Below are 16,755 nucleotides of genomic sequence, written 5' to 3' on the forward strand. Positions count from 1 at the left end.
AGCTCTGAATACTGTGTGAACAGCTGAGTTTGGCTGTTTCTCCTGGCTTGGAGTACATGTCAGCTGGTCTCTGGGAGACTTGATCACTGAGAGAGGCACCTGTGGAAGACAACAACAGACAATATGCAACCATCAGACTGTTGGATTATATTCTGTGAACAGATTTGAGAATATGCAACTAAAATGGGGGCACTGCAGCTTGTATGCAAACCATTTAAATGTACAGCATTAAAAACACAAAACAAAGTAGAAGAAGAAAGTATCAAAATACTTTTAGTGCCATTACCTGAGACTAGAATAGTGTGAAAGGTTATGCTGAAGAATATGATGATCATGCTGTGTTTTGAGTGGCTGCTTATATTGCAGGATATAAAATCAGTCTCTCTGTTGTCTCTGCTTTATTCAGTGCAGAAGCAGTTTTAATGATTAAACTCCTCTTGTTCTGACTAAACCCACCTATAATAAACGTTAGGAGGAGTTAGGTGGATGATGTCATAATACTTCATCCTCCCTTAAACATGATTGTTTTCAAAACTGTAGCACTGGCTCAGTAACCTGACTCTGCCAGACCGCCCCCGTCTGCCAGAGTCAGGTTACTGGCTCAGTATAAGGTGTGAATAAAGACATACTGCCAACTGATGAGGGGAAACCAGACAGCAAAGCACAGATTAACTTTTAACAGACAAACACAAATATTTATTTTAATAAACGCACAGTTTTGGTCAATTATACAGTACTGTTGTCATTATGCTATAGATGTTTTGTTTGTTTGTTTGTTGGGAGTCTAATTATCTGAAATGTGTCAGCCTCAACGCGCTATGGCCTGCAATAGGGGGGAGTGTAAAACAATTGCCTTTAACTAATGATTATTAACATGTTTATTCATGTTACAGAGGTTTGTATTTTCCATAGGCTACAACTGTTGATAATAACCTCCCAATAACAAGATTGTTATCACAACCCCCTGGAGTCTGAGGGCATTTTCAGACACTCTGGTGATCTTGGCATGCTCTGATATTGTTGTCAGTTTGAACACATGTAAGCAGTATTTTCAAAGTCATGTGACCTTTTTATATTCAGTCTGAAAACAGAAAAGTCACTTGTGCTGAATCATTCAACAAAAGTTCAGCTACAATAGCTAATATGTATAAATAGTATGCATTTCATGATTGTGCTTTTTGAAAATAAATAAATAAATAAATAAATAAACAAATAAATAAACAAACAAATAAACAAATAAACAAATAAATAAATAAATAAATAAATAAATAAATGTTGAAACAGTAGGTTGAGAGGGTTTTTGTAGTGGTTTGGTTGGGTGGTTGCGTGCTGTCGTGCACAGCACATAAATAAAATGCAGTGTCTTCTGATGTCAGATCATAAATGATAACTGATACTGTCTCATTTAGGCTGCCTTCTCATCTATTTGTGAAAGGCCAGGGAAGGCCAATATGGTGGGTTAATACAGGTGCAAGGTCCTGTGAACTTTAATACAGAGATTATAATCTTTAATCTGAATGAGAGGGAAGGCCAATATGGTGGGTTATAATCTCTAATCTGAATGAGAGGGAAGGCCTATGGTGGGTTGATACAGGTGCAAGGTGGCCTGTGAACTGTGATACAGAGATGTAAAAATGTGCTGGAGGTTTTTGTAGTGAGGAGCAGCGATACTTGGCACTGTGGAAACTAGCAGCACAGAAGTAAACTGCACTGCTGTTCAGGCTGAGTATTGTTAAAGTGCTGCTTTCATCTTTATTTGCACTGCCGTCCATCTTGACAGACATCCCAGGCTCAGGATTCCCACTGTCTGCTAACATGTATCCCAGGAGTTGCATTTGTTTACTCTTTGATTGTTTGTACCAGAGGATTTGATTGTAGGTCTGAATACTGTGTGAACAGCTGAGTTTGGCTGTTTCTCCTGGCTTGGAGTACATGTCAGCTGGTCTCTGGTAGACTTGATCACTGAAAGAGGCACCTGTGGAAGACAACAACAGACAATATGCAACCATCAGACTGTTATGGATTATATTCTGTGAACAGATTTAAGAATATGCAACTAAAATGGGGGCACTGCAGCTTGTATGCAAACCATTTAAATGTACAGCATTAAAAACACAAAACAAAGTAGAAGAAGAAAGTATCAAAATACTTTTAGTGCCATTACCTGAGACTAGAATAGTGTGAAAGGTTATGCTGAAGAATATGATGATCATGCTGTTTTTTGAGTGGCTGCTTATATTGCAGGATATAAAATCAGTCTCTCTGTTGTCTCTGCTTTATTCAGTGCAGAGGCAGTTTTAATGATTAAACTCCTCTTATTCTGACTAAACCCACCTATAATAAACGTTAGGAGGAGTTAGGTGGATGATGTCATAATACTTCATCCTCCTTTAAACATGATTGTTTTCTCAACTGTGCACTGGCTCAGTATAAGGCGTGAGTAAAGACATACTGCCACCTAGAGGGGAAACCAGACAGCAAACTCAGATTAACTTTTGACACACAAACACAAATAAAAAGAATTATAGACACACATTTTTGGTCAATTATACTGTTGTCATTATGCTATAGGTGGTTGTTTAGTTTGTTTGTTTGTTGGGAGTCTAATTATCTGAAATGTGTCAGCCTCAACGAGCTATGGGCTGCAATGGGGGGGGGGGGGGGTCTAAAACAATTATTGCCTTTAAATAATGATTATTAATATTACAACTGTTAATAATAAACTCCCATTAACATGATTGTTATCACAACCCCCTGGAGCATGCCAATTGGCATGCTCTGATATTGTTGTCAGTTTGAACACATGTAAGCAGTATTTTCAAAGTCATGTGACCTTTTTATATTCAGTCTGAAAACAGAAAAATCACTTGTGCTGAATCATTCAACAAAAGTTCAGCTACAACAGCTAATATGTATAAATAGTATGCATTTCATGATTGTACTTTTTGAAAACAAACAAATAAATAAATAAATAAATATTGAAACAGCAGTAGCCTGTACTACGAAGCTAGTTTAATGCCTTATCCGAGTAAGTTTGAGTTTAAACCTGGTTTAGCCGTACTACAAAGCAAGTTAACTTTCAATCACCATGGCAACTGACGCTGCAAAGCTAACCTGGTCGCGACCAGGTTAGCTTCAGAGGATAAGATCAAAATCCATGAGAGACCCATATAATCGGCTCTCTGGAGTCACTCACCATTCATAAGATCGCCATATGAAAAATAGATTGCAGTCAACTGAGAATAGAACAAGCAAAACATTCGTGGCTCTGTAGGCTACATAATTAAATTAAGCCTACTTACCACTTTATGTCTTAACAGCTCAACGATGCGTGGAGAAATATGATCACTATTAATCACCGCAGCGCATATCATGAACGGACCCTCAAATGGAGTGAGGGTGATATTCTCCTACATGCCAGAAAAGCCTATAGCCTACATATAATATAGATATGGGATAAATATGGGATAGCCCCAATACTAAATATGCAGGCTATTCTTACATCTTTCAGCTGGAACTGTGTCCTGTAGGCTGTATGCCAATATATGAGCAAAAATAGGCTAGTTTTTATCAATGATAACTATGCCCGCATCGTCTCAATTCAGTTCAGCAGTTTTCTCTTTTATAGTAGGCTATTAGGCTTTATACTAGGCTATTTTATATATGAATTATTCGATCAGTGCAACCACACACATGAGTGATAGAGATCATTATTCATTGAGCATGCATTTCTAAATCTATGGTCTAAATAGGCTTACAGATTGTGGAAATGTATAGACTGAGATTACACATTTACATTTGTTGCTGCTGTATCAATGCAGCTGTATCAGACAGAAATCGCTGATCAAAGTAAATCAAATGACTGATGTGAATACAAGCTGCTGCTTTAGACAGCCCTTCAGCAGACTATCCAACGCGGATTTTCATTCTGACATTAAATCGCGGATACATTAAATATCCGCTAAAACTCTGATCATGCACTGCGCTTTCATTGAACGAGGAAATGGGTGTGGAAATGGGTGTGGGCGTGGATCAACTCAGCTGTTCATGTGATTGGCTAGCGCACCTCTTTCGCGTGGACGCGCGCCTGTGCACGAGCGAAAAACGTGCGCGTGCACAGGCAGATCCCAGCTTCAGTTATCTAGTAGAAAACCAGCATCGTAGTATCCTTAAACTAGATAGCTTTGATCCTGTTCAGTCAAACCAGATCAAAGTGACAGATCGCGGGTCTGTTAAGATAGCTTCGTAGTACAGGGTACAGGTTGAGAGGGTTTTTGTAGTATGGTTTGGTTGGGTGGTTGTGTGGCTATGATATGATATGATACTTTATTGTCCACCATGGTGGAAATTTTTCTTTGGCTTCTCTTCTCATAGAGACACATTGTGCACAGTCAGCACACCATAAAACATAAAGACATAGAACATAAAACACACATGTACAAGTTAAGACATAGATAGTGCAAATAAACATATGATTACAAATACAAACACCTAACTAAAAATGGCTTCCTACCTCCTACGACTATGCTGTCGTGCGCAGCACAGAAATAAGATGCAGTGTCTTCTGATGTCAGATCATAAATGATAACTGATACTGTCTCATTTAGGCTGCCTTCCCATCTATTTGTGAAAGGCCAGGGAAGGCCAATATGGTGGGTTAATACAGGTGGAAGTGCCTGTGAACTTTAATACAGAGATTATAATCTCTAATCTGAATGAGAGGGAAGGCCTATATGGTGGGTTATAATCTCTAATCTGAATGAGAGGGAAGGCCAATATGGTGGGTTATAATCTCTAATCTGAATGAGAGGGAAGGCCTATATGGTGGGTTGATGCAGGTGCAAGGGGGCCTGTGAACTGTGATACAGAGATGTAAAAATGTGTTCTGGGAGGTTTTTGTAGTGAGGAGCAGCGATACTTGGCACTGTGGAAACTAGCAGCACAGAAGTAAACTGCACTGCTGTTCAGGCTGAGTATTGTTAAAGTGCTGCTTTCATCTTTATTTGCACTGCCGTGCATCTTGACAGACATCCCAGGCTCAGGATTCCCACTGTCTGCTAACATGTATCCCAGGAATTGCATTTGTTTACTCTTTGATTGTTTGTACCAGAGGATTCGATTGTAGCTCTGAATACTGTGTGAACAGCTGAGTTTGGCTGTTTCTCCTGGCTTGGAGTACATGTCAGCTGGTCTCTGGGAGACTTGATCACTGAAAGAGGCACCTGTGGAAGAGAACAACAGACAATATGCAACCATCAGACTGTTATGGATTATATTCTGTGAACAGATTTGAGAATATGCAACTAAAATGGGGACACTGCAGCTTGTATGCAAACCATTTAAATGTACAGCATTAAAAACACAATACAAAGTAGAAGAAGAAAGTATCAAAATACTTTTAGTGCCATTACCTGAGACTAGAATAGTGTGAAAGGTTATGCTGAAGAATATGATGATCATGCTGTTTTGAGTGGCTGCTTATATTGCAGGATATAAAATCAGTCTCTCTGTTGTCTCTGCTTTATTCAGTGCAGAGGCAGTTTTAATGATTCAACTCCTCTTATTCTGACTAAACCCACCTATAATAAATGTTAGGAGGAGTTAGGTGGATGATGTCATAATATTTCATCCTCCTTTAAACATGATTGTTTTCTCAACTGTGCACTGGCTCAGTATAAGGCGTGAGTAAAGACATACTGCCACCTAGAGGGGAAACCAGACAGCAAACTCAGATAAATTTTTAACACACAAACACAAATAAAAAAATATATAGACACACATTTTTGGTCAATTATACTGTTGTCATTATGCTATAGATGTTTTTTTTTTTTTTTTTTTTTTTGTTGGGAGTCTAATTATCTGAAATGTGTCAGCCTCAATGAGCTATGGGCTGCAATGGGGGGGGGGGTCTAAAACAATTATTGCCTTTAACTAATGATTATTAATATTACAACTGTTGATAATAACCTCCCATTAACATGATTGTTATCACAACCCCCTGGAGTCTGAGGGCATTTTCAGACACTCTGGTGATCTTGGCATGCTCTGATATTGTTGTCAGTTTGAACACATGTAAGCAGTATTTTCAAAGTCAAGTGACCTTTTTATATTCAGTCTGAATACAGAAAAATCACTTGTGCTGAATCATTCAACAAAAGTTCAGCTACAACAGCTAATATAAATAGTATGCATTTCATGATTGTACTTTTTGAAAACAAACAAATAAATAAATATATAAATAAATAAATAAATAAATAAATAAATAAATAAATATTGAAACAGCAGGTTGAGAGGGTTTTTGTAGTATGGTTTGGTTGGGTGGTTGTGTGGCTATGCTGTCTTGCGCAGCACAGAAATAAGATGCAGTGTCTTCTGATGTCAGATCATAAATGATAACTGCTGTCTCATTTAGGCTGCCTTCCCATCTATTTGTGAAAGGCCAGGGAAGGCCAATATGGTGGGTTAATACAGGTGCAAGTGCCTGTGAACTTTAATACAGAGATTATAATCTCTAATCTGAATGAGAGGGAAGGCCTATATGGTGGGTTGATACAGGTGCAAGGGGGCCTGTGAACTGTAATACAGAGATGTAAAAATGTGCTGGAGGTTTTTGTAGTGAGGAGCAGCGATACTTGGCACTGTGGAAACTAGCAGCACAGAAGTAAACTGCACTGCTGTTCAGGCTGAGTTCACCTATTGTTAAAGTGCTGCTTTCATCTTTATTTGCACTGCCATCCATCTTGACAGACATCCCAGGCTCAGGATTCCCACTGTCTGCGAACATGTATCCCAGGAGTTTCATTTGTTTACTCTTTGATTGTTTGTACCAGAGGATTTGATTGTAGTTCTGAATACTGTGTGAACAGCTGAGTTTGGCTGTTTCTCCTGGCTTGGAGTACATGTCAGCTGGTCTCTGGGAGACTTGATCACTGAAAGAGGCACCTGTGGAAGACAACAACAGACAATATGCAACCATCAGACTGTTATGGATTATATTCTGTGAACAGATTTAAGAATATGCAACTAAAATGGGGGCACTGCAGCTTGTATGCAAACCATTTAAATGTACAGCATTAAAAACACAAAACAAAGTAGAAGAAGAAAGTATCAAAATACATTTAGTGCCATTACCTGAGACTAGAATAGTGTGAAAGGTTATGCTGAAGAATATGATGATCATGCTGTTTTGAGTGGCTGCTTATATTGCAGGATATAAGCTCAGTCTCTCTGTTGTCTCTGCTTTATTCAGTGCAGAAGCAGTTTTAATGATTAAACTCCTCTTATTCTGACTAAACCCACCTATAATAAACGTTAGGAGGAGTTAGGTGGATGATGTCATAATATTTCATCCTCCTTTAAACATGATTGTTTTCTCAACTGTGCACTGGCTCAGTATAAGGCGTGAGTAAAGACATACTGCCACCTAGAGGGGAAACCAGACAGCAAACTCAGATTAACTTTTGACACACAAACACAAAAAATAATAATATAGACACACATTTTTGGTAAATTATACTGTTGTCATTACGCTATAGATGGTTGTTGAGCTATGGGCTGCAATGGGGGGGGGGGGGGGGGGGGGGTGTAAAACAATTATTGCCTTTAACTAATGATTATTAATATTACAACTGTTAATAATAACCTCCCATTAACAAGATTGTTATCACAACCCCCTGGAGTCTGAGGGCATTTTCAGACACTCTGGTGATCTTGGCATGCTTTGATATTGTGTTCAGTTTGAACACATGTAAGCAGTATTTTCAAAGTCATGTGACTTTTTTATATTTAGTCTGAATACAGAAAAATCACTTGTGCTGAATCATTCAACAAAAGTTCAGCTACAATAGCTAATATGTGTAAATAGTATGCATTTCATGATTGTACTTTTTGAAAATAAATAAATAAATACCGTAAATAAATAAATGTTGAAAGAGCAGGTTGAGAGGGTTTTTGTAGTGGTTTGGTTGGGTGGTTGTGTGGCTATGCTGTCTTGCGCAGCACAGAAATAAACTGCAGTGTCTTCTGAGGTCAGATTATAAATAGTAACTGATACTGTCTCATTTAGGTTGCCTTCCCATCTATTTTGAATTTCTGTGTGAATCCCCACACTCTCCCCAGCCAGATCCATCAATCTCAGTCCATAACATCCTTCAAACAGGCCCTCAAGACCCACCTCTTCAACCTCGCCTTCTCCTCCTAACCTCACTCCACTCTACCTACTGTCCCCACCTTTCATGAATGTTTCCAAATTAAAGTAATTTCTGTGTTTTCTGTAAAGCGACTGAGTATTTAGAAAAGCGCTATATAAGATAAATGTATTATTATTATTAATCCTCACTCAAGATTCTCTGAGTTTACAATACGTAGTCCTAACAGCTCAAGCATTTGATTGTTTTGTACTGGACTGCTTGTACAAGTGGATAGTAGTGTGCTGTGGTACATCATGACTGCAGTGGAAATTAATAGATTCTCCAAGATGCTTCACCACAACAGCTGGACTCTGGAGCACCAATAGGAGGAGAGAAGAAAACACGTCATGAAGGTCAAGCTTCCAAATCAAATATCCACATGTTTAAATTTGGTTGAAATGCAATTGCACTTACCCATGGAAACAACACACATAGGACATACTTTCACAAATACTTTAACTGGGGGGGGGGGGGGTCTAATGTATAATGTGAAAATGCAATGTATTATTCCTGTTTTAGTGAATGGCTTTACAGTCATATTTGTCTGGGGGTCAGAGGAAGATTCATCCAAATCCCTCCACTCAGCAAAGACCTGAGACCACACAGAGACCACAACAGTGTGTTAGGCAATCTGCTTGATGAAACAGCCTCGCTATATCTATATCTATAGATGTGTCCTACATAACACAACTCATTTTGTACACCTTAATACGACAAGTTCATTTGATAATGTCCCACAACATTTACCCCCAAAACTGAAGATAGACTGATGGAAAGTGTATTTTTTCTTTAAGACTGAAATCGACTTTATGTTACTTATTATGGGATTGTAATATTATTGGAATGTATTAACAATGTAATTGTTAACAGGATTTAAATGCATCCAATCCAATCCAATCTTTGAATCAAAAATAATATACAGCCTACTATGATGACAAAGATGACACATGTAGATTTCAATTGGTGACCATGGTGATCTTAATAGGGAGATTATTAAGTAGTGGGATTATTGGTAATCATAGTAGTATTGTTGATTAAAATATGAATCACTAATTTTTTTTTCATTGTAATAGTTTGCTTTTTATTATTTGTTATGAACACAATTGTTTGAACTTGGAGCCTGCCTGCCTGGTAGTTTTGAGTTTCTGAGTCTCTGGCTGGTTTCTGAGCCTACGGCTAAAAATAGCCATAGGCTATATAACATTTACCTATGGGTATTTATAGTTAGTTTCATTCAAGGACAATTGAGACATTGTTATGCATAGCAGTATGGACTTGATAACATACTTTTATGTTCATATTCTCCTCAGTGCTTTGGACAGGAGATCAAGACGTCTGCATCATTTATGTACTGAATGCCCAGATAGTTTGGTAAAAATAATAACCGTGTGCAAAGTTGTGTGGAGAAACACTGCTCCCCAATGGATGATAGATGATCAAAAGCAGTTCTCATGTCACTGTGAGCCAGCTGTGTGTTATCAGGCCTTCACAGTAGTATGGTCTCTCTTGGTGTGGTTGTCAGCAGGTGAATGGTTGTGATGGAGTTCCCGTTGGATCACAGAGGGGTTTTTGTTGAAGGCAGAGGCTTTGTGCAGAACTGTGCAGCACTGGCAGCACAGAAATACACCGCACTGTCCGTGTCTCCGCTCAGCTTTGCAATATGAAGAGATGACGGACTTCTCCCATCCCCGCTCACATTATACATCTTTGTGAATGGATCTTCAATGCTGCGAGCATCGTATCGTACATACCCAATGAGGGTCATATAACTGCTCCCATTCATTTGGACTGTTTGTACCATAGGATCATTTGAAAATTTGTGTTGGAGTGGCTGCAGTTGATCAGGACTTTGTCTCCAGGATCTTTTATCATGACAGTGGGAGTCTGATGAACGCTGTTTGATGAATCTGCAGACAAACACATTTGAAACATACAGCTTATAAGAGACAACACGACTGGATACTGTATAGGTTACTGCAGATATTTAGTATTTCTTTCTCATTGATGAATGTAACATTACCTGTCAGACAGAGGGGCAGCAGAGCTGCTAAATGTAGGAGAAGTCTGATCATGATCCTTGTAGAGATGAACCCAAAAGTATAATGAAGACTGCAGACTGAAGCTGGCTGGAGAAGAGAGGAGGGGCGGACAATGTGGACGTCACAACTTGCTGTGTTGGTTAAGACAGGAAGAGGCATGTTTCAATACTGGAGGCCCGCCTGGGTGACTTCACTCCCATCAATAAGATCTGTGGCTGTGTGCATAACAGTAAAAGTAAAAAATAAACTTTTTTTAAATTGACACCTTCTGTTGTCATTCTCTCAACATAACTCCCCTCAAATAAGATGTGGACTGATTACATGACCAAAGGGGACAATTATCATCATGTATATTATTCTTGTTTCAAAATCAGCGTCAACTTCCAATTTTTCCTCTTGGTCGCAGACTGAGACTGTGAGTTGATAATATAATAAGATTAATTATTTACCTGTATCACAGCAAAAACACAAAAACTGCCAGTCTCATAATATAATATGCCTGTCAGTATAGTTACAGATATAAAGAGCTGTCATAGGGCTCTTCTATTTGATATGACACCTGGTGAGTGTCAGTATTTTGTGATGTGATGCTAAATCTAACTGTAGATGGGTGGAACTTGTGGTCTCCCTATACAGCAGTTCATGTTTTGTGAATTTGTATGTGATGTCTGTCTACTTCTTTTTAACTCTGGACTGCTTAACTTCCCGTCTGCATAACAATTTTACCTCCAGGTACCAATAAAGAAACCTTACCCATAACCTTGCATTATTTGTAAACCGTTTAAGAGAAAATAAGCCTTGAAATAGCTTGAAATATGGTGGTGCTAAAAGTACACACAAAAAGCCACGTACACCAAATTCGAAACACTCGCTTCAACACAGTTTTCCTTTATTTAAACATACAATAAATAAAACAGATTACAAAAACAATTTATTCTGTTGTGGTAGTCGTCTGAAAATGTAGACTACTAAATGTAAAAATAAAAAAAATCTCCCTTATACACCTTTACCTTCTATCCAAATTCATTTCTCAATAGAGAAGCTGCAGATTTTATACTAGATCACATCAAAGGTTTGAGTTTGAGTTTTCCTGACTGTGTGAGAGAAATGTTTATTTTCACAGCTATTGATTGGACTATCTATCACAAATTGTAGGATTGTCATATTCCTTTTAAGGGCTCACTAGTCCTTGTAAAGCTTGGGCTTTCTTGGATACAGAGATCAAATAATATGCTATACAAACTCTTATCACATTGATAAACAACCAAGGAACCTGCAATTACTTAAAGGTATACATACAGTGCAACTACCGTATTTCATAAAAAAAAAAACATATCATTTATACAAAGGTTTCCCCTCAAAATTATGACTTCTGACCCATTAGAATTGTGTGGTGGCGTGTTTATGTGCAGAGACGCTGCCCACTCTGTGTATTTTTGTGGTTGGACATTGTTTTGCTGTTTTCTGTTTATTTATATGGTAGAGTGAGCTTGACAATACATAGGGGAGAGCGAGCGCCAGAAAACCGTTGAAATGCAGGGATTATTTTTTTGATAGTTTCACAGCGGTTATCTATCTATCTATGCTCTGTTGTCTGTTCTCTGTTTGTTTTCATTGTTTCTCTATTTCCATTTGTCCCACTGATGATGTCATCAGTGATGTCATAAATCACTGATGATGTCATCAGTAATGTCATAAGATGCGAAGTTGTAACATCATCAGTGATGTCATTCATCAGTGATGTCATAAGAGCAAGTGAGCAGCACAGCGCTCAAGCTGCAGGGTGGGCTCGGCCGTGGCATTGTGACATCATCAGTGATGTCATAAGACATGTTGTCGTGACGTCACGCGGATTCCTCGTATTGTATGGGTCAGAAGTGAACGTTTTGAGGGAAAACCTTTGTATAAGTCTATATAATGGTTTTTTTATACCTTTAAAATAAAACTTTTTATTTATTATTATTTTCTTTTTTTATAAAAACAGAAAATGGCTGAAACATGAGTCCTACTGAGGGGTTGGTGGGAGTGGTCATTAATGCAGGACGTAGTGAACTTTAATTGAGACCTTCTACTTTCCAGTTTGTGCTAATTTGTACTTCCACTCCACAACATTTTGTACGTTTTACTCCATTAGTCTGCCACAGTTTCACAGCGAATAGTTACTAGATAGTTTTTATATTTTAAACATAAAATAACTACAAACTAGCATTGTTATATATTAGACTACCGCAAAGTATAGCAAAATTGTTAAGATTAGCGTCACATTGACAACTTCATAATGCTGCTTACATGTACATGCATGTCAATAACTGTGTATTATTCCAATAAATTATCAAAAATATAACTCTCTAAATGGCGACAGTTTGCATTTACTTTGATACTCTAAGTACATTTTGCTGCCAATATGTACATGTACTTTTACTTCAGTAAGGACTTTTACTTGTAATGGGGTATTTTTACATTGTTGGATTGATACTTTTTCTGAAGTAAAAGATCTCAGTACTTCTTCCACCACAACTGATGTCTGTCGAAACACTGAGGTGATGGACAGAAGGTCCAGAACATCAGATGTGATAGAAAGGTTCTCTGAGGAACCGGAGAGGAACCACACCTCTGATTCACATTAAAGCAGAAGTTGTCATCTGTGGAGCTTCTGCCTTCATGTGTCCATCAGCCAGGCTCTGTCCATGTGTCCATCACCCGGGCTCTGTCTCCCCCATTGGTAGTGCGAGGTACTGCAGCTGCTGCAGCAGCAGCAGCACACAGCAGTGGCACAGAAGCAGTAAGAGTGGTAGTCACAATGGTAGGTAGGGTTAGTGTTGACCCTAACGCAATGGTGGTTACTGGAAGTGGTATTAGTAAGTGGTAGTTATGGTATCAGTAGTATAGTAGTAGTAGTAGTAGTATTGGCAGTAGTAATATTGGTAGTGGTTCTAGTAAGTAGAGGAAACAGTAATAGTGGTAGTAGGAGTAGTTCTGTCTCGGAACAGTGACTACCACTATTGTAGGAGTAGCAATGGTAGTTCTAGCAGTACTGGTGGTGGTAGTGCAGACAGTACTACCAGTGATAGTAGTAGTAGTAGTAGTAGTAGTAGTAGTAGAAGTGATACTGGTGGTAATACCCTGTGGCTACAGGACCACTGCTTCATACAGACCTGACAGTGGCTCACTATTATAGGAGTAGCAATGGTAGTTCTAGCAGTAGTGATGGTGGTAGTGCAGATAGTAGTGATGGTGGTAGTGCAGATAGTAGTGATGGTGGTAGTGCAGATAGTAGTGATTGCAGAAGTAGTTGTAGAAGTAATACTAGTATTGGGGCGTCTGGGTAGCGTAGAGGCAAAAGCACTTACCACCCAGGTTCAATTCCCAGCAGCGGTACTTCCGGCTTGGTCAGGCATTCCTACAGACACAATTGGCCGTGTCTGTGGGTGGGAAGCCGGTGGGGTATGAGTCCTGGTCGCTGCACCAGTGCCTCCTCTGGTCGGTCGGGGCGCCTGTTCAGGGGGGAGAGGAACTGGGGGGAATAGCTTGCTCCTCCCACACGCTACCTCCTGCTGGTGAAACTCATCGCTGTCAGGTGAAAAGAAGCGGCTGGCGAGTGCACATGTATCGGAGGAAGCATGTGCTCGTTTACAACTCTTTCCTGATCAGCAGAGGGGGTGGAGCAACGACCGGGACGGCAGGGGGGATTGGCTGAATACAATTTGGGAGAAAAACGCGAGAAAAATCCCAAAACTTGTGACTACCACTGCTTCATACAGACCCGACAGTGGCTGACTATGGTAGTAGTAGTAGTAGTAGTAGTAGTAGTAGTACTAAGTGGTAGTAATACCCTGTGAGTTTGGGTTATGGTTTAGTAGTAATACCTTGTGGCTACCACTGCTTAATACAGACCTGACAGCGGCTGACTAGACTGTCACTGCCTGAACAGTCTCCTTTGACTGTCTGAGGCCGCGGCTTGCTGCAGGGCGAGAGATATAGAGAAGAATGATTATAGAGAGAGAGAGAGAGAGAGAGAGAGAGAGAGAGATGTACTGTATATGTTTGTTAGCTGTGTGTTTTGTGCGTGTCCAATATCTTTCTCTTAAACTAGGCTAGACTTGCCATGGTACGGACACCAATGGCCAAACTAACCTGCCCAAAAATAAAATGCATCTACAGTACAGTACATGTGTAGACCTTGTCATGTTTTCATTTCACACATTAACAGGCAACTACCGTAGTTAACTTTACAACACTAACCGATTGCTGCTCAGCCAGTCAAAAGTGTCCTTCTAACTTTCTAACTTGTACTTTCAGTATTTTATTAACCAAGTACCGGTACTTACTTTTTGTTTTTACTTTTACTTGACTAGGTTTGAAAGGTAAGGCTTGAAAGGTAATTTTCACTTTTACTTTTACTTGAGTGTGTGCGTGCGTGTGTGTTGTGTGTACCTGAACATCTCCTCTGGGTTGAGGGCAGCTAGCCAGTAGCTGTAGGAGTCAGTGTAGTAGTTGCAGGTTCCTCGGCCGTGACACTCGATGAAGGGGATCTTCCTGAAGTTCTCCAGGCAGGAGCCGGGGGAGGCCAGCGGCTGGCCAGACCCCTCTGCTCCCACGCCCGTCTCCTGCAACACACACACACACACACACACACACACACACACACACACACACACACACACACACACACACACACACACACACACACACACACACACACACACTGGTGTCGGCACGTTATCGGCCAATGACCCTCTGGCGTCTAAGCTTTTTAGGGGTTCAAGCCCCGAAGGGGCTGAAACCCTATTGTTTTTCCTCTGGTTTATTATTATTATTCCCGTTCTTGTTCATCTGCCCCAACGCAAATTCCCGTGAGTTGGTAAATGGTAGAGACCTGAAATTTGGCCCAATGACAGATATTGTTGGCTGGTAGATGCTCAAAAAAGATTTTTCGAATCGGCCTGAAGGTGGCACTATAATCCACGGTTTTACGTTAAAGGCCATAACTTCCACGCCGTTGGTCCGATTTTCAAACTTTTTTTTTCCAGATGTTCAGGTGGACCTGCTCTACAAGTGTGTCATAAGGACCCTTAATGTCCGTCTGGAAAAGTTTTGAGATATTTGGAAAAGTTTGGAAAACACATTTTCGAGAACTCCTCCTAGACCAGGGGTGGGCAACTGTTTTTCATGGGGGGCCACATGAGAAACCCAGATTGTTGCCGGGGGCCGAACAAATATTGTCACGCCGTAACCCATGGATGGGCAACTTTGATGATAGAGAGGGCCACAAAAAAATGTCCTCGCTACCAAATTTTGCTGAGGGCTGAACGGCGCCGCGCGAAACATTTTGGGCATTTGAAGCCAGGTTTAGAGGAATAACTAATTTTAAATTAACAGTTGTGATGTCATTATTCAGTCTTAACCACCAATATTTGATCCTTTTCTCACGCACTCCTATGTCACCACCTGCTCTCCCTGCAGGGCTTGAAATTAACTTTTTTCACCACCTGCCAATATGGCTGCTAGATTCTAAAGTTACCAGCCAATTCGAATTTCCACTAGCCGAAATGTTTTTCTTGAAATAAACCAGAATATGAGTGGGTTATTTTAAGCTTAAGTATCAGTAAGTGGCCCGGGATTCTCAAAGCCTGTGTTGAGGGTCACACAAGAACAAAAATGCACTCTTGAAGCTAAATAAATCCAAAACCAACAAGTTAATTATTTAAATTTCTACTTCAATGTAGAACAGTCATTTCTTACACATGAGATTACTTTTAGCCTTTTAGTCATAAATATTATTGAAATATATTCCATATTCCAGACTGAAATGCTATAACAGAAGAGTATTGGCCAGAATGACATGAACATTTGGACACTTATTCAGCGGGTATCTTGCATGTTGCGTTCAGGTGCACTGTAAAAAATTTTTTTTTTTTTTTTTTTGTGCAATTCCATCGCGGGCCACACAGGGGGCGCCCCCGGGCCGCATACGGCCCGCGGGCCGTATGTTGCCCATGTATGTCCTAGACCGTTGGACCGATTTGCACCAAAATCGCCAGGAAGGCTCTCTGGAGCAAGCTCTACAAACTGCCTTTTTGAAACCTTCGAAATCTCCTTTCGTTTCGGAGATATTAATCGTTAAAGTTGTGAGAGGGCGTGGCCTCACAGCTAAATTGTCATAACTTCATGACCGATTAAGGAATCTTCACGAAACTTGCAGGAGGTCTTCGGAGACCATCCTAGACCATGTGTGTCAAATTTTGTGCAATTCGACCAAAAGGGGGCGCCATAAACGCCAGAAATGGGCGTGGCTTAACATAAAAAAGGCTGTAACTCCACACCTGTTTGTCCAATGATCGCGAAATTTGTCAGATATATCAAGGAGGATGTCCTAGTCAGAATCAGAAGCTTTGTCATCTGCGCAAGGCTTGAACCCCGCCCATCGCCGCTTGCGGCTATATTTTGTTTTGTTTTTTGTTTTCCTATTTTTGGTCCATCTAGTCTCCTTGTGTAATAATGCATGTATAAGCTCAACCCTGTAATGC

General features: G+C 39.9%; 1 protein-coding gene across 1 annotated transcript in view; it reads right to left on the reverse strand.

Annotated features, from left to right (window-relative positions):
* Window positions 1–9,822: 9,822 nt before the first annotated feature.
* col4a3 (collagen, type IV, alpha 3) overlaps window positions 9,823–16,755 on the reverse strand; it is an 83,725-nt gene continuing 76,792 nt past the window's right edge. Inside the window, exons 51-54 of the mRNA XM_083654135.1 lie at window positions 14,663–14,835; window positions 14,123–14,189; window positions 10,210–10,443; window positions 9,823–10,096 (exon numbers count right to left, since the gene is read on the reverse strand). Of these exons, the coding sequence (XP_083510261.1) occupies window positions 10,369–10,443; window positions 14,123–14,189; window positions 14,663–14,835 (315 nt within the window). The 3' untranslated portion in view covers window positions 9,823–10,096; window positions 10,210–10,368. The remainder of the gene's footprint in view (window positions 10,097–10,209; window positions 10,444–14,122; window positions 14,190–14,662; window positions 14,836–16,755) is intronic.

The sequence above is a fragment of the Poromitra crassiceps genome (assembly GCF_964638095.1).
Source record: "Poromitra crassiceps genome assembly, chromosome: 18".
NCBI classification, from domain to species: Eukaryota; Metazoa; Chordata; class Actinopteri; order Beryciformes; family Melamphaidae; genus Poromitra; species Poromitra crassiceps.